This window comes from Prunus mume, linkage group LG1 (assembly GCF_029339155.1).
Source record: "Prunus mume cultivar Tortuosa linkage group LG1, ASM2933915v1, whole genome shotgun sequence".
Lineage (NCBI taxonomy): Eukaryota > Viridiplantae > Streptophyta > Magnoliopsida > Rosales > Rosaceae > Prunus > Prunus mume.
In genome coordinates, this window is record NC_142698.1 from 7,662,767 (window position 1) to 7,681,820 (window position 19,054).

The 19,054-nt window shown below is 35.9% G+C and overlaps 1 protein-coding gene across 1 annotated transcript; it reads right to left on the reverse strand.

Annotated features, from left to right (window-relative positions):
- Positions 1-3,773: 3,773 nt before the first annotated feature.
- Positions 3,774-9,443, reverse strand: LOC148920897 (uncharacterized). The gene is made up of 4 exons (XM_089041403.1): positions 9,091-9,443; positions 8,929-8,989; positions 8,663-8,807; positions 3,774-4,212 (listed from the first exon to the last, which is right to left on the reverse strand). The coding sequence occupies exons 1-4, from the start codon at positions 9,305-9,307 to the stop codon at positions 3,961-3,963; spliced, it is 675 nt and encodes a 224-aa protein (XP_088897529.1). The 5' UTR covers positions 9,308-9,443; the 3' UTR covers positions 3,774-3,960.
- Between the last annotated feature and the right edge of the window lie 9,611 nt (positions 9,444-19,054).

Genomic DNA, 19,054 nt, shown 5'->3' on the forward strand with positions numbered 1-19,054 from the left:
GTCAGGTAGACGGTCCCAATGCTGCCACGTGTAACATTTAATTTAATTTATTTAAAAAGGCTACCTGCTCATAATCACTTCTAATTTTTTTACTTCAACCTCTATTTCTTGAAATGACCTCGAAGTTTTTCCAGATCATTCTTTTTCACGACTTGATTTGAGATAATTGTATTTTGATGACAAAAGCAACAAGAGGTGAGACCATTTTTCTGTTTTTTCCTGTGAGTTCTCGTAATTTCTAATGCTGTGCGTTCTGCTATACTTTAGTGGAATAATAATTTCTTTTCTTTTTTTTTGGTTGTCGTTGCATTATTAGAAGATGGAGTGCGTAAGAACACTGAACAAGACAGACATCATCGATTGCGAGCTGAACCTAGACAAATTAAAATGTACACTGGTGGGTGGACAATGTACATCAGTGGGCCAACCACCTTCAATTTTCTTTCCCTTTCATCAATTTCTGGCATTTTTCATATATATATATATATATATATTTGTTAAGGAACTTCTATGTTTGTTTTCAATAACATTGCTCCTTAATAATAGGAATTTAAATATAATTTTTCTTTTTAAATGTTGAAAGAGATCACAAGTTTAAATTCCTTCCCGTCGATCAAAACACAGAATAATATCGTTAATAATTAAAATATTTGTATTCAAGACAGTAAAAATGAATCCATCCAAACCCTCTATTGGTTAGGTCTCTATTTCAAGATCAATTGATAAGAAATCAACCAAGTCCACTATCATTTGATCATCTAACCATGAACAAATTATTTTCAATAAATAATGAAAAATTTGTAATGATAATAAAATGGTTAGATGATTTATGACTTTGATGATATTTTCGCATGGATGGTTCTCCTCAAAAGACACAAAGAGATCTAGAAAATGAGAACCGCGATATATTGGAGATATTTTTGCTCACCACTTTAACTCAAGATGTATGTTCACCACCTTTCTCAATACTTCACACGTGTCTATAGGCATAATAATGCTTAACTTTTTACTTTGATTTATGTAACTATAGTTATATTATGGACACATATCAATCAAGTATTGAGAAGGGCGGTGATAAAAAATACTCCCTATATATTATAGTTAAATGATCTGAATTGGGTAATTGTTTATCTATTCATTCAAAGATTATTTTTGCACAAATTAGTCAAATGTATAACCACTTAACGATATGATTATCATGATGATATTTCAATGTCTATTACAAGCGCTATATATGTATGTTCATTTATGATCACAATTTTGGTCAAGATTTTTTTAATTTTTTTTATAAGGATGATCCTTTGGAGACTTGAAAATTGGGCAACTACGATCATTGCTTTAAAGGATTAGTAGAGCCTTAAACAGTGTGCAATAAAAATCATACATCGTTGTACACTAATCTTTGTTCAGATAATTGATTAGTGGATTAGCATGTGTTGGTGTGTCCGTATATGCAAGCCCATTCGTAGGAAATTTTTTGACTATAAAGGTAACACTGTTACGTGGTGTTATCATTTGAGTATAAAGGTAACATAGTCACGTGGTGTTATTATAAACGATAAGTTCATTTTTAAGAATCTAGGGTATAGGATCTCAATGATTTACAGGCCTATACAAGCCCAAACTCAATCCAAATTCGAGCTATATCAATCCGATTACACCCAATATTATATCAAGCTGATTACACCCATATCAAGCCCTATGACGGCCGGACTTTTTATTTTGGTGCACATTGGCTGCCTAGGGAACTATAGTTTTGTGGTTTACTTAAAAAAAAATATCTAACCATGATTAGTATTTACTCATCGTGTGGAAACTTTAATTCCACACTCTAGTTGAAAATGGTGAACAAAATTGTCCTTGATGGAAAAGTGTGTTGTATTGTCAGATGAACCTTCTAACATATTTTATTATAGTTTAATATACAAGTGATAATCCCTTTCCACCTTTTTTTATTCATTATTTTGTCGTGATTTGATTTTATACCATCATCGTCAGTTCTCATTACTAATCTGGATGTCTATATTAATCCAATTTGTATTGGCCCCACGTTTCTCTTGAGTTATCCTTTCTTATTGGAGTAATTATAGTGTAGTACAATAGTATTTAGTACAGTTACGAGTTATAATATAAATGGATATTTATTAATATTATTTTATCAACTACGTCGTTCACATATATTATAATATGTGTACACGCTATACAAGGTGGCCGTACTCTTGGGAAGAAAATCATCTGAGCAAAATTTGTGGTGCCATTTAAATCTAGAAGGAACTTTAGCTCAGTGCCATTTTTGTCTGGGCCAAAAGTTCTCCCTCAAACAATGCATTTCAGTGCTACCAATTGTTACAAGCGTTCTCTGGTTTTACTATAAGAACATCAATTACTGTTTTTAATCTTTGTATTAAAGTAATATCTTGCTTTTTAAAGGGAAAGTTTGAGGCTCAATCTATGGGGAAAGGGTGGACTTTGATGGAGAAAACTACTTTTTTTTGTTGTAGGTGTAGTTAGGCAATTGTCTTTGATGGTGCTTATGGTTTTGATTGTGTGTTATCAGTTGCTTTTCAAGAGAATCTTCAAAAGAGAAGAAGAAAAAAAGAAGAAAAAAAAGAAAGGGGATGCTTTCCAAAAGCATTTACAGTGAATTACCAAAACACATCATGTCTTCACAGAATGAGAAAATAGTTCTCAACACCTGAGAGAGAGAGAGAACCGTGAGCCCCAAAACCCCCGTGCTTAGGTGTGCCCACAAATCCACAAAAGCTCAAAACGTGGTTGTGGAACAAGATATTCCATTATATTCACAAGTAATAATTGATGTTTCCTAACAACTTAGAAAAAGAGATGGAAATGGAGGGCTAAGTTATGATGACTGCATAAAGGACACACAAACCCTAATACCAATGAGTCCACTTTGATATTATGTGGAGGATAAAGGCACCTGCACTCATCAACCACATCATTGGGAGCTTGAAAAGGGGTCCCCTTGCATCAATTGGAGCTCCCAGGCAAGGAAGCTATATCTGCATACTCAACCAGAAAACCCTAAAACCCTAAAACCCAGTACTCTAATTAGGGTAAATTCAGATGAATGAGCCTAGATGGCAGCTTCTCGATCTTAGAGAAAATGGAAAGTGGTGATGTCTTAGTGATATTGAATCTTAAATGGGCTTATGAGATTGATAAATGTTAATAAAAGGTTTGCAGCAGATTTGTAATGGGAATTAAATTTTGGTATTCAAAAAAGTTGTTGCTTGCAAAGACTCAAGCATGCAACTTTTGGAAAAAGTTGTTTTGAAAAGCTGTGTGATGGGAGCTTTAGAGGCAGGAGGGTCGCACAATGCACTGAAGCTTTAAGGCATTTATTGTCAGAAGTGTACAATATTGACTTCCTATCTCAACTTGCACAATTGATTTTTTAGGAAATCAAAGCTAAGAACTCTTTTTATCTCTTCCTAGATTTCTTCTCCCTGAAGCTTCTACTTAGAATCGGTATTCTCTTTGTATACTCAGACTCCAATCTTACCATCCTTAATTCAAAATGTCCTGGAAATCTAAGCAAACAGTAAGAAAGAAGCCCAACTTGTTAGAATTAAAGTTAAGTTTTACTGTTGCAAGAGCATGTTGAAATGCACTTAATTCAGGGATAGGTTTAGACCTTCCCCTTGTGATTCTGCCTTTTGATTAACACCTGCTTATTTTCTTAGAGGAAAGGAACAGAAAAAGGGGTTTCCAAAAAGCAAGATGTCCAAGGAAGTCCAAGATCAGATGGGTTCAGCAAAACTATCAAGCATAATATCTTTATCGACGCAGAAAGTCCAAACTGACAAGCAAATGCTCAACATCAAGGTAGTAAAGGGCTTTTAACAAACAAAAAAGAAAGATAGAATACATAAGAAACAAAAGGAGAAAAAGGAGAAAAAAATGCATATTAATGGATCTTAAGACGTACTCAGCACATCAAACACTCCCACTCGCCATCAAGAACTCGCCTTCGCAGACCAAGTCACATCCGACGTATGCCTTACCCTCCATCTTTGCTATTCCAAATCGTTTTTGGAACTTAACTAGTGTCATTCTCATTACCAAAGTGTCTCCTGCAATCACAGGCTTTCTAAACCTCACTTTATCAATTCCTGCAAAGAAGAAACTGTCACGAGAGCCTCCCACTTCGGGTTGCAGCATCACCAAGCCACCCACTTGAGCCATTGCCTGAGCCCAGAAACCACTTTTGTCAGCACTTAGCAAAGTGCATGCACCACATTGAATATAAATTTGGGGCAAAAGAGGGCATAGATGATTATTTGCCTTGAGGTTTTGAAAAATCTCTTCTATTCTGTCTTTGCCCCACATAAGAAAGAGAATTGATAAGGAAAGAAACAAAGAGATTGAAGAGGTTAAAAAATGGGTAGCAATTTGTGCACTCCTCTTTTAGCCATCTGCACTCCAAAATAAATATTTTACAATTTTGTTGCACTCACAGGAGGAGTGCAGGACACTAAAAGAGGATTGTTAATTAACGTAAAAAATTCAAAACATTAACCAATTCACCGAAGAAAATTTAATCAACTTTGAACATTGTATAAAGAAATATCAGCTCTAGAAGATGGATGAAATGAAACCATCAACATGATACACCAATCATGGAGACCTGAACTGAATTGAAATTCAGTAACATTTCAAAAAGAAGAAGATTCTTCTGTTTTCAACAGCCAAACGATCACTTGAAAATGTGTCTTGAATCAGCTGGAATCAGAGTGGTCCTTCAATTAATTTCAATTTTCCTGATTCAGCAACGTAGTTATCATTGTGAAGTTCAGCACTGTAGTTACTAACTTACTATTGTTTTATGTTCATTGTGTATAGTCTTCCTCTGCATTATGGGTTACCCAGACACCATCTAATGGAACTAATCCGTAACACCGAAACACAAAACTTCTCTATCCATTGCACTGTGCATGCCTATTTCTTTTTATTACTATCTTTTGTATCTTTCTCGCTTTCTCTATGGATTATCATAATTTTACTGGAAGTTTGGAGCTGAAGTGCAAATTGCATCTTTTAGAAAACAAAAGGAGGTGGCTTAACCCGGAAAACAAAAACAAAATAACAAAGGGAAAAGAATTATGGCAATACTACTATTATTATCTTGAGAAAATTATGTTAAAACCTTAAAAGGAAATCATAATGGCTGGATGTTCAGAAGACATTTTGCCAAACTACAGAAAGGAACATGTAGCAAACTCAGTTAAACACCAAAGGTTGATTGATTTGATCAGCATGCACCATTTGAAGTTTAAAACTGCTTGAAATGACCAATGCCACGGGAGAGATAACTTATTGGTGTTACTGTTCCACAATTGTTTTGGAACAGACAGACTAGACAGAAAGATCCTATACAAAATAACCAATGCCATAGGAAATAGATAACATAAATATTCGTGATACTGTTCCAGTTTGCCTTTATCTTCTCCTCATCATAGGAAAGGGGATTAAAGTCAAATGCATCTTGAGAAAATTATGTTAAAACCTTAAAAGGAAATCATAATGGCTGGATGTTCAGAAGACATTTTACCAAACTACAGAAAGGAACATGTAGCAAACTCAGTTAAACACCGAAGGTTGATTGATTTGATCAGCATGCACCATTTGAAGTTTAAAACTGCTTGAAATGACCAATGCCACAGGAGAGATAACTTATTGGTATTACTGTTCCTCAATTGTTTTGGAACAGACAGACTAGACAGAAAGGTCCTATACAAAATAACCAATGCCATAGGAAATAGATAACATAAATATTCGTGATACTGTTCCAGTTTGCCTTTATCTTCTCCTCATCATAGGAAAGGGGATTAAAGTCAAATGTATCCTACACAACACAAAACCCCACTGCCCTAGTCCCATCCCATGGTACCCAGAATAGAATGCAGCAAATAGGCCATTGCCAATCAAATTATGGGGAGGTTGGACCCATTGCCTTCCTAAAGGAGCCAAACTAAAATTCCATTTGCTAGTCCATCTATTCACGAATCCAAGCGCATCTTTTCCAATGGAAAAGTTTCATAGAGCAGAAATTGTCTGTGAAGTTTGAAGGGCTTTTTCTTTGGAAAATTGTTACATGTAGGCTGTAGTAGTGAAATAAAACTACGAGGTTTGAGAAGCTGAATTTCTAATTTGGTCTAAACTATTGAGCCAATGGGTCTTGCAAACAGCCCTTTATATCATTCAAATGGTCTTAAATATTTCTTGAAACAAAATCGAGGAGACTAGCTCAGTTACTCTAGCAAAGGCACAAATGCTTCATCATGACAAAATATCTGGAGAATCTCCATGATTCCATAAACACAACATTTATTTTACCTTGAAAACAGACTCTGAATTTCTTTCAGAAATGTCTATAGCAATCACGAATTGCCCTCTAACCTGACAACTATTACTAATAATTTCACACAAAAAATCATTTCGTAACTTTTCTGGACGCTAAAATATGAGCATGAAAAACTTCAGATTTAAGACCAACCCAAACCTCTGCCACATGAGCCAAGGCCCAATGACAAAGCACTAGTTTAAATGGAATTTTTTTCTCTCAAACATGCTTGCTCATTTATGATAAGCATCATGCTCATATGCTCAAGACCATCCATTACATTCATTAAACAAGAACAGGGAAGGGGAAAATGAATCAATCATGAGTGAAAATTCACAGAATTCCAATTAATCCTCTGCATTGGTTTTAAAAAAGACCACCCCTTTAACTTCCACTGAAAGAAAAATTAAACCAACTTAGCATGGCTGAACATCCACACAAATTGAGTTCAATAACATGAATCTTCTTCTGCAGACAACTCCATTTGCACTTTATTTAGCTGTCCTCCGAAAGAGTTTTGAATACATATACCCACCCACGCATGCAACCATACAACGATGACCAATTTATGGACTTCACAAAAATAAGGCAAATGAATCTATGGATAGGTTTACAGATACCTAGACACAATGAATGACCTCTCGATACATTTTCATTGAGCTGCATACCTTAAGAGCTGGTGGCTCTCTCTTTCTCTTCTTCTTTTCTTTAATCTACTTTGTTTTGTTTTTTTTGCTCTGATTGTTCAATCCTTTCTCAGCATATTACCCATATTCCCCCAACCCAACCTACCAGGAACTTTATATATTTGTTGAACTTGGTTTATTATTCATGTACAATATATATGTAATATAATATACTTTAAAACATTGTTTGGTATATGAGAACTCTTGCATTATCATTTTTTAAGAATAAATTCTCCGCAAAAAAAATACAAATACAGACTGAAGGTGGACAAGTAGTCCACAGCAGAATACGAACAAAACAGCTAAATACTAAACAACACTACTTTCTCGGCTTGCAAACTTACAGCTGCCAACCTATCTCTAAGAGTATTATACCTCTAAACTCAGATGAAACAGATGCCCATAGAGATTACCAAAATCTAACTCTTTCCCACAATTCTTCCAGACCCAAATCGTTGCACAATTCAGAAATCGTTCTATGTCTTCCTATCAAAATTACCCAGGTAACTGCCAAGATACTACAGCCCCATAGAATTTCTGCCCTCTTCCCACACCAAAGCCCTTGAACCTCTCACTTAATAAAGCGTAACAACCTCATGGGATAACCAAACTCAACCCCTCCTCCCTAAAAAGCTTTCTCCATCCATTTAAAGCCACTGGACAGTGAACCATTAAATGATCAGTGTTTTTTCTAAAGGTAAAAAGCTACTTGCACTAGCAAATTCACTCCTGTGCAAGAGAATTAATGTCAACTTCTCTTTTAAACCAGTCCCGATGTGTATCCTATGGGTTGAACTAGAAACATTTGTCCCTGCTCCCTTCTGCCCTGCTAACTCCTTCAAATTAATTATTTCTTATTCAGCCAGAAGTCACAAAAGCACATCGATTAATCATTCAGGAAAGTTTCATCTCTTATCTAAGTTGATGCAAAATCAATCCTTTTACGAACATAAAACATTTGCTCATTGGAAAAACATTGAAGTTTGCATTATTGGATTGGCACCATTTTAAATTGAAAAACAATTTCAATTGGCAATACAGCATTGTAAATTTCAGAGCTTATATTAAGCGCAAATATATTATAATTATAAGACAATGGCTAGTTGATGCAAAATCTAGCTTAGACAAAAAAGCATCATTCCTTACATCAAATTCACAAACAACCATGCTGAGAGAATGTTAGATTCTAAAAAAGCTTACATCTTGGTATTTTAAAGCATTGAAAGCCCCACATAAACCCTTGCTAAGCTTCCTATATCAATCAATAGTCTAAATTCGCAGAGCCCTTAAAAGTGCGCATCTCTATTTCACTCTCCCTGTATAATTCTACGTCCTCATCCGCTAACTACAATGTCCAAGTTCAGACACCACACACGTACACCAATGAAATCCAATTCAAGAAATTAACATAGATATCCACAACCGGCAAACGAAAAACCGCTAGAAATGCAAAGGCATTTACAAATTTGAGACAAACACCATGTGGGAGTTGTTATAACTTGTGACATTGGGCTTTTTTTTTTTTTTTTTTCTCCCAAAAGAATGGTTGCAAATGTCTATTACCAAAATGCATAAAAATCTTATGACAGTATGAGAATAAGTAGTGTACCTCAATCATGAGAACTCCAGGCATAATAGGCCTCTCTGGGAAGTGCCCAGGGAAAAAGTTATCATTTATAGTCACATTCTTTATAGCAACAACTGAAACCCCTGGATTGTACTCAATCACTCTATCCACTAAAAGAAATGGAAACCTGTAACACGATCCCACAACCAAAAGTAATCACTAAACACATCAACAACAGAAAAATTAAAATTAAAATTAAGAAGAAAAAAACAATCACAAACCCACAAGTAAATGAGCTAAACACTAACCGGTGGGGCAAGATTTCACGTATCTGATTAATATCCATAACTGTAGGAAATGCTGGGTATCCTGTGAAGTCCCAAACCAACATTTTCAGAATCAAACATTTGTTTTGTGAGAACAAAGGAAGCAAGCAAATCGAATACAAGGATGTCTGAGAAAAACAATACTCTTTTCAATGGGTGTGTCTTGGCCGGCGCTGTCTTGTACATTTAGGGAACAACATGCGAAGAGATTCCGTTGGTGATTTGATTTAAGGCAAAGCATACGAGAAATTGGGAGAGAAACTGAAAGAGAGGTCGGAGACTGAACGAGTTTTACTCTTCTGGGTTGACTCAGAGACTGAGCTGGAGCGAGAGACATGAGGGAACTCGAGGTAGCCGACATTGTTAGAAACAGAGCAACAGCACACTGCACTACAACAGCGAGGGATTTTAAATGAATTCTGAGGGGTTGGTGACTAAGTTGTTCAACTGCTTCCGTCTGTTTATCTTGTGAGTTTGCTGAGAACAACTCCAATGCAATGTTGTAAATTTAGGATGTAAAAATCATATTTATATCCCATTTGCATTTACAGAACGTAAATATGATCTTTTATTTAAATTTTTTTATTTATCTTTGTTCCAACGGAAAGATGTAAATTTCTTTTTCCGTATTTTACATTTATCCTCTTGCTTTATCTTTTTTTTAGTTGATCTCGTCAAGATTCAAGAGATTGGATGGTGGGTGGGGAAGGAGAAAGGAGAGAGAAGCCATGGGAGAGGTGGCCCGTCGAATTTTGGGGTAGGTTTATGCTGAAATAAATTTTTTAAAATTTACTATGAAAGGTATGGTTGAATTTTAAGGTTTTGAAAAAAATAGTGGGAGTGAACTTGGATGTTTGATTGTGTAAATAAAAAAATTCAAACGAATGCAAGTTTTGTTCTTTGTTCTTTGACTTTTTATAGCAAATAGTGCTTGAGGTTAGTGAAATTATCATATTTCGTTCTTAATTTTTGTGTGTGACATTAATGATCCTTAATGTTACTCTCTATATATCAAATTGGTCCCTACCATTAGCTTCGGTCAATTTTTCTGTTAAAGTGCTGACATGACAAATATATGGAGTCCATACATCCAATTATATAAAATCAAGTGGATTTTGAATAAAAGGTACCATAAAAATTAAAAGAATAATACTAGTCTTGTCACATTTTTTATACCACAATTTTATACCACATGATGTGATAGCTGATGTGTACCACATAATGTAAAATACTAGTTTCTGTTTTTCTAATTTTATTTATTAAAACACTTCATTCATTTAATTGATGTGACATATGATATGGATATGCCACATCATGTGATATAGAAATATGGGATAATAATGTGGCAAGTGTAGCATTACTCAAATTAAAATCCATAAAAGAAAATATAGATAAAGGAGATTAAAACTTCAATTTAAAAAATAAATTTGCAGCCATCTCTCTCTCTTCCACGACCCAATAACCACCCCCCAACCTTAGCCCCACTCGCAACCCACCCACCAACCCTACCAACAACCAACCCGAACCCCCAAATCCCTATACCTTGTTAGATATTCAGTCCTTGTTTTGTATTGTTAATAATCCCTATTTGTCAAGGACTTAGTTAGCATTTGATCTATTCTTTTAGAGAATCCCATAAGTCTAGGATTGTTAGACGTGGGATATTGTTTTCCTTGTTTTCCTCTTCATTTGTTTTTGTTTGCCTATTTAAACTAGGCCTCTGATTTCATTCAATAACAAATCAATTTTCACAAGCTGTCTACACTACTGTATTCGAAGTTTTGACATTCAACATATGGTATTAGAGCTCCATCAAGGGGTTGATAATCAAGGAAGCCACAGTCTTCTCACTTGCAGCAACAAGATCACATGGCGTCAGAGAACAATAGTTTTGTCCACCCAACAATCCCTCACTTTGATGGTCACTATGACCATTGGAGCATGCTGATGGAGAACTTTCTACGATCTAAAGAGTACTGGGGTCTTATAGAGAATGGGATTACTAAACTAGTAGAAAGTATAGTTTTGATTGATGCACAGAAGAAGGTTCTCGAAGACCAAAAGCTGAAGGATTTGAAGGCAAAGAATTACACGTTCCATGCAATAGATCGTGCCATCCTGGAAACCATCCTCGAGAAGGACATTGCCAAAGAGATTTGGGACTCCATGAAAAAAGAAGTATCAAGGCACGACAAGGGTCAAACATGCACAACTTCAAGCTCTTCGTAAAGAGGTTGAGACTCTTCGCATGAAGGGAGAAGAGTCAGTGAATGATTATTTTCCATGAAAATGGGAGATGTTGCAGTCATAGAGAAAATCCTTCGCTCAATGATTTCTAAATTTGATTATGTGGTGTGTTCCATTGAAGAATCAAATGACATTGATAGTCTTTCAACTGATGAGTTGCAAAGTTCATTACTGGTACATGAGCAGAGGATGAATAGTCATGCTGTAGAGGAGCTAGCCTTGAAAGGTACCGTTGATGGAGAAACATCTACTAGGAGAGGCAGAGGATGTGGTGGATTTCGAGGAAGAGGAAGAGGTAGATGAGTAACATTTGACAAGGCAAGTTTGGAATGCTATCATTGCAACAAGCTTGGCCATTTCTTATATGAATTTCATGACAAGGAGAAGGAAACAAAGATGAACTATGCTAAAATTGAAGAAGATATGCTTTTGATGGCCTACATCGAAAAGAAGGAGATTAACTCAGGTGATACATGGTACTTAAGACTCTGACTGCAGTAATCACATGAGTGGTAACAAACTCTTATTCTCTTATTTAGATGAGACTTTTAGGGAGGATGTGAAGCTTGGAAACAATACTAGTATGTGTGTCATGGGGAAGAGTAATATTAAAGTTTTGATGAATAACAGCATGCGCACTATTACTGGCGTGTTTTATGTTCCAGCACTCAAAAGTAACTTGATTAGTCTTGATTAGTTACAGGAGAAGGGTTTTGCCATCACCATTCAAAATGATTCTTGTCAAATTCATCATCCATATAAAGGCCTTATTGCACAGGTCAAGAAGATAGGAAATTGGATGTTTCCCTTGCACACTCATACTAATAAGATATGTCACAAATCAATAGTACAAGATCCCACATGGCTATGGCACTATCAACATGGGCATTTGAACTTTAATGGGCTAAAAACCTTGCAACAAAAGAAAATAGTGAAAGGACTTCCACAAATTCAGTCAAAGGTTTGTGAGGATTGCATAATTGACAAGAAGCATCGTGACTCATTTCCTAAAGATAGCACATGGAGAGCAACACAACCACTACAGCTAGTCCATTCAGACATTTGTGGGCCAATTAGTCCCACATCGAATAGCAACAAAAGGTTCTTCATTACCTTTACTGATGACTATAGTAGAAAAACATGGGTTTATTTTTTGGGAGAAAAGTTTGAGGCTATTGCTGTATTTAAAAGATTTAAAGCTCAAGTTGGAAAAGAAACTGGCCAATTCATAAAAGTTTTTTGTACTAATCATGGAGGTGAATTTACCTAACATGAATTCACTAACTTGTGTGACATGAATGAAATTCGTAGACAGCTTACTAAACCCTACACACCACAATAGAACTAGGGTTGTGTGGTTGAACTGCAAAACCCACAAGTTGTTAGTACCTGACCAAAAATGCCCAGCAGTAAACCAATTGAATAAAAATTCAACGCACGGTTGCGGTTGAACAACCGAATCGATCAGCCATGATACCGATGGCGGTATTCGAATACCAAATTCGTCAGCTACCGCAACCGATCGACAGTGAGAGAGAGAAGCGTCGATGGAGGAAGCCAAAGAAAAGAGGAGAGACGGAGGAGAGAGAAAGAGAGGCAAGGGTGGAGTAGAGACCTAGAAAGACGTGACTCATGAGAAAGGAGAGAGAAACTAGATGGAAGGAGAATAAGTAAAAGAGAGATGTTGCAGAAGAGGGAGAAGGAAGAAGAAAATAAATAATAAAAATTGAAAAGAGTTGGTTTTTTTTTTTGGTGAGAAAAAAAGTGTGGTTCCCTTTTAAAAGAGAGAAAAACCATTAAAAATATAGAGATATTTGTGCCTCTGTAGGTTAAGCAAAGAGAAGCAAACTTGATGACAAAGGGGTGAAATGCGTGTTAGTTGGTGTCAGTGAAGAAGCCAAAGCATATAGACTATTTAATCCACTCACTCAGAAAGTAATCATTAGTCGTGATGTTGTGTTTGATGAAGATATTAGTTGGGATTAGAGTAACACAAGAAATAAATATGTTTTGATCTAGATGCCAATTATGAAAGCAAGATTGAAGAGGAAGAGCAATCCCCTGGAGAAGTTTGTCAAATGCTCCATCAAATGAGCCAATTGAAATTGAGCCCTCAATTGTAGATGTTCAACGTCCAAGAAAAAGACCCTAATGGATGAAACATTATGTAAGTAGGGATGAATTATCTGATGATGAAACTATTGCTCATCTTGCTCTATTTGCATATAGTGAACCTATAGTATTTAATGATCCTGTGAAGAATTTAAAATGGAGGAAAGTCATGGATGCAGAGATAGAAGCAATTAAAAAGAATGATGCTTGGGAGTTAACTAATCTTCCTGAAGGAGGAAAAACCATTGGTGTTAAATGGATATACAAAACAAAGCTAAATAAGAAAGCAGAGGTTGATAAATTCAAGGCTTGGCTGGTGGCTAAGGGATATACACAAGAATATGGTGTGGATTACGCTGAAGTTTTTACACCGGTTGCAAGACATGTCACCATTCTTTTGGTGGTTTCATTGATAGCACAAAATTCTTGGCCTATTTATCAACTTGATGTAAAATCCACCTTCCTTAATGGTGAGTTGAATAAGGAAGTCTTCGTTGATCAACCTTCAGGTTATGTGCATAAAGGGTGTGAGCAGAAAGTTTATAAATAGAAAAAAGCTCTATATGGATTGAAACAAGCACCCCGGGCTTGGTACAGTCATATAGATGCTTACTTCTAAAGGAAGCTTCCAAAAATCTCCATATGAGGATGCATTGTATGTCAAATCTAGAGAGGGAGGTAATTTTCTACTTGTTTGTTTGTATGTAGATGATTTTGATATTCACTTGAAATGATGAAACAATGTTTGTTGAGTTCAAAAAATCTATGATGGATGAGTTTGATATGATAGATCTAGGAAAGATGCGTTACTTTGTTGGTATTGAGGTGGTGCAATCACTAGCTAGAATTTTTATTGGCCAAAGAAAGTATGCTCAAGAAATTTTAGAAAGGTTTCAGATGAATGATTGCAATTTTGTTCAGAATCCAATTGTTCCAAATTGTAATCTCACAAGAGGTGAAGGAGTAAGAATTAACAGCACTTTTTACAAAAAAATTGTTGGCAACTTAATGTATTTATCAGCTAGACATGATGTTTGTGGTTAGTCTCATTAGCAGATTCATGGAAGCTCTAACTGAACTTCATCTTCAAGCTACAAAAAGAGTGTTTTGATATTTGAAAGGTACTGCTGATTATGGTGTGTTGTTACAAGAGGGGAAAAGGAAATAAATTAATTGGTTTTAGTGATAATGATTATACCGGGGATTTGGAAGATAGAAAGAATACATCTAGTCAAGTTTTTACGCTGAGTTCAGGAGTTGTTTCATGGTCCTCGAAGAAGCAGCATGTTGTTACTTTATCCACAACTAAAGCTAAATTCATAGCAACACTGCTTCTTGTGCTTGCTAAGCTATTTGGTTAAGAAGAATTCTTGAAGAATTACATTGCAATTAGGTTGGGCGAACATTGATTTATTATGATAATAGTTCAGCTATTAAACTCTCAAAGAATCCTATGTTAAATGGGAGAAGCAAACATATAGATGTTAGGTTTCATTTTCTTTGTAACCTTAGAAAAGAAGAAGTTGTTGAGGTGGTGTATTACAGAGTCAAGGCCATATTGCAGATATATTAACCAAACCATTGAAGCTGGAAATGTTTGTGAAGTTGCGAGGACTGCTTGAGCAATATTCACTTTAAGGGAGAGATTGTTAGATATTTAGCCGTTGTTTTATTTTGTTAATAATCCCTATTTGTCAGGGACTTAGTTAGCATGTGATCTATTCTTTTGGAGAATCCCATAAGTCTAGGACTGTTAAACATGGGATATTGTTTTCCTTGTTTTTCCTTGTTTTCCTGTTTAGTTTGTTTATGTTAGCCTTTTTAAAGTAGGCCTCTGATTTCATTCAATAACAAGTCAAATTTCACAAGTTGTCTACATAATTGTATTCGAAGCTTTGATATTCAACATATCCAAGTTTTTTAAATTAAAGTTTTAATTTTTTTTAAGGGAAACCATTGACAGTTTAAGAGCCCTTTCTTCTGCTCTCACTCAACTCAATGCGCGTGACCAATTTTGTATTTGCTGCCATCTTCTTTTCTTGATTCTTTCTTGGAAAAGAGAGAGAAAGAGAGTAGGTCGTGTTGCAGCTCTGGAGAGAGAACATAGAGAAAGAAGGCATAGGGGGAGAGAGAGAGAGAGAGAGAGAAGAGGGGGATACAGAAATGAGGGGAGGGGGAGGGAGAGGGATGATTTCACTTTATTTATTTATTGAAGTTTTAATCTCCTTTTTCTTAAAATTTTACTGGATTTTAAATTTTATGATATCTTTTATTTAAATCCACTTAGCTTTATATAATTGGATGTGTAGGCTCCACACATGTGCCAGCACTCTATCAAAAAAATTGACAAAAGCTAATGGTAAGGACCAATTTGATTGATAGAGAGTAACCTTAAGGACCATTAATGTCACAAAAAAATATTAAGGACAAATTGTGATAATTTCTTTTACGTCAAGGACCATTTGTGATAAAAAGCCTTGTTCTTTTGTTCTTGTGGCGGTGGAAATGGTGGATTTGGGTACAAAGTGGTGGTGGGAGTGCTGGATGGTATGGGTGACAGGACTTAAATTTGAAGTGACAATTTTACCTCTTAATTTAACATAAAATTTAACAAAATCTAATGGCAAGAGCAACGTTGCTAACGAGAGTGGCGTTGAGGGACTACAACAATCATTTTGTGCATTCAATGACTAAAATGAAAATCGAGTAAGTTCAGGGACTAGAAGCTCGTTGGTTGCAGATGTAATTGATGTTTTGTTGCGCATTGAAGCTGTTGAACTTGGGTTCATATTGGTTGTAGTAATGCACGTCTATGACTATGCCATGGAGGTTTTAGGGGAATGAGAGGAGCTCATTCGGATCACGATCTCCCAATCTGTTTGATAAGATCGCATAGGCGCTTGGACTGTACTTATGCATTGTGTCGTAACCGGCTTTGTAGTAGCTCTTTAGGCTTTCTAGAGAGACACATGGTGCTAGAGGCTCATTCATTAACTTAATTCCTCCAAGAGTTGGACTGTTACCAAATCTGCATATAGATATATATATATATATATTAAAGTTTGGTATCATCTTGTAATTTAGACTATCGCTTGTATATTAAAGAAAGTTTGGCATCAACCTATCAAGCTTAGCTTCTCATTAGCTTATGGATTGATGAAATTTTCTTCTATATCATTTGTTGGATTGTGAGCAGTAATAAGTAAATTCCGTGAGCATCGATAGAAATTGAATGAAATCAAACCTTCGTACCAAAAGATCATTGTTGGGTATGGCATCAAAGAGAGAAGATTTCATCCAGCCCTTAATAGCAAGCCAATTCCCAAGATTCACAGCTTTCAGTGGTGTTTATACCATAATCAACCGAGCATATTTAATACTGGAGGACCAACACACGGACGGACCCACAACATGTCGAAGGTAGTACACTTATGAGAAAGTTTAGGTACCAGTGACCCCATTTTCATAGCTAACAAAAACACCTTCCTCTGATGTAGAAATTACCTGCTTAAGGTTATTGCCGAAGCTCTTAGTTATAGAACCTAGAACCATGGACACTGTAGGGATTTGCACAAAGTCCCACATCGAAACTTTGTGCAAACTCTTACATTCACTTCTCTATAAAAAAAAAAAAGAAGTAATAATGCCCAGGTAAAAAGGGTAGCTACTTTTTATCCATGCTGTTATTTTGCCAAAATTACTACACATCCCACACTCGCCAACCTAAGCATCGGAGAGCCTTCGGTAGGTACCACACCAGTTTCCGAAGTTTGACGATTACTTCTTCTCTATTTCTTTTGCATGATCTCTCCTTACTGAAGGTCCACAACTCTATCGCACCACTGAAGACTTCACACTTCTTCCACCTCAGTTGAACCTCGATTTTGGGCATCAACAAATGGCAACTTGAAGTTTTGTTCTAGGGAAATAGAAACAAACATGACATCAGGGAAAAAACCAAAAGATGCCAATGATTAAAGTAATATGCCATATCTTAATATCAATCTTTCAATGAGAAATGAAACGAACTCAGCTACATATATACATTATGGATGCTTGAGTTTGCCAAACTGTGGCAAACTCAAGCATCCGCAATGTACTCTATCTACACTTCAATGACTTGTTTGGCAAACTCAACATTCATAATGTATTGAATCTATACTTCATTGACTTGTCCAAGTAATTGGTAGGTCTTCCCCTGTCAAGGGGGTAGAAGGAGTTATTAGACATACTGTCCTTTCCATTCTAGCTAATAAATAATAATTCAGGATCTGTTTAGTTCAAGGTTTAGAAGCTTGGGAATGGGTATGAAATTTCATTTTCATGTTTGGTAAGTGCACTCTTCTTTTTTTTGGGTCGAAGGAATGAAGATTTCATTACCTTACAAAATACAAACAAACCCAATACAACAAACATAACAATAAAACAAAAACACAACCAAACAAAATACAAGCCCAACCATAATACACATAATTTAGGCCCAACACAACAAAAACTGTAAGAAACACACAAACCTTAAAATCACACCCAAGAACGAAGTAGCAGCCGCTGCCACCTGATCTGTCATCACCGCTAGTAAAGGAAGGTCCATGAGAACCGACAAAGGAGATCTGAAGAGTGTTCCATAAATCGAGCCATCCTATGCACATAAGAGGTCTACCAATTTAAAGCCTTATGTGTATTATGTTATCATGAGGCGCATAGGAGGTCTACTAACTTTCTTAACTGTTATTTGAGTTATTTTGATTATATTGGGATTATGAGATTATTTTATTATTTTAATTGTGGGGTTTGATTATGAAAGTGTTTTATGGATTGTCTTGCATATTTACATACTTTGGATTATTTTGATTATTGAGACTATAAATATTTTGGGTCTTTATGAAATTTATGCTTGTGAGAGTTTATTTTCTATACTATGAATAAATATTTGGGTACATTGGAATATTGAGAATTTGGGAGGCTATATTATTTTTATATTATATATATATGGGTTGTGAATCTCACCATCATATGTGCCTTCCTTGGTTACTATATCCACACATGGCATTGGATTTTCCTGCGTGTGGGCTCCCTTGGATATTAGTTACTTTACCCACACGTGGCGTTGGATTTTCCGGCATGTGGGCTCACTTGGTTATTAGTACTTTATCACACGTGGCGTTGGACTTTCCGGTGTGTGGTCAAGGTTCGGGTACGTTTGGTCGGGTGTGCCCTAGGCCTTGGGTTCGGGCACCTATGGTTGGGTGCCCTAGGCCTTGGATGAGAAGTCTACGCTTATAGGACATGGTTTCCAGGTTGGGGTTTTTTGAGAATGTGCATGGTGAGTGCTCTGCATAGGTGTGATCATTGTTATAATGTTTGGACAGTGTTGTTTTACAATATACACCTTGGAGAGGGTATGGTTGCGGGAAAGAAATGATTTTGGAAAAGTCATTTGAGTTTAGAGTAAACGGTTAGTTTTAAGAGTTATGCATAGTACATGTGAGTTTTTACAAGGAAATAGTTTTTAGTTATGAATCATGGGAAGAAAAGAATTTATTACATATTTAGTTATATGCTATGTGGTAATTGAAGTTGAGAATGAATCTAAATTTAATTGTTGGTTTTTTTTTAATGAGGAAAAGAAAAATTACAAGACAAAGCCTCGCAGACAAGAGCGCCCGAAGAGATCAAAATAAAAAGGGGTCCTAATAGATAACGGGAGTCCAAGCTCCCATAAAACTTGATTAGAAAAACCATGACCTAA

Coding starts and splice junctions, on each gene's coding strand:
- LOC148920897 (XM_089041403.1), bottom strand. CDS start 9,307: ATGTCGGCTACCTCGAGTTCCCTCATGTCTCTCGCTCCAGCTCAGTCT. Junction 8,990..9,090: donor AGACACACCCATTGAAAAGA/GTATTGTTTTTC, acceptor GGGACTTCACAG/GATACCCAGCATTTCCTACA. Junction 8,808..8,928: donor CGTGAAATCTTGCCCCACCG/GTTAGTGTTTAG, acceptor ATCGTGTTACAG/GTTTCCATTTCTTTTAGTGG.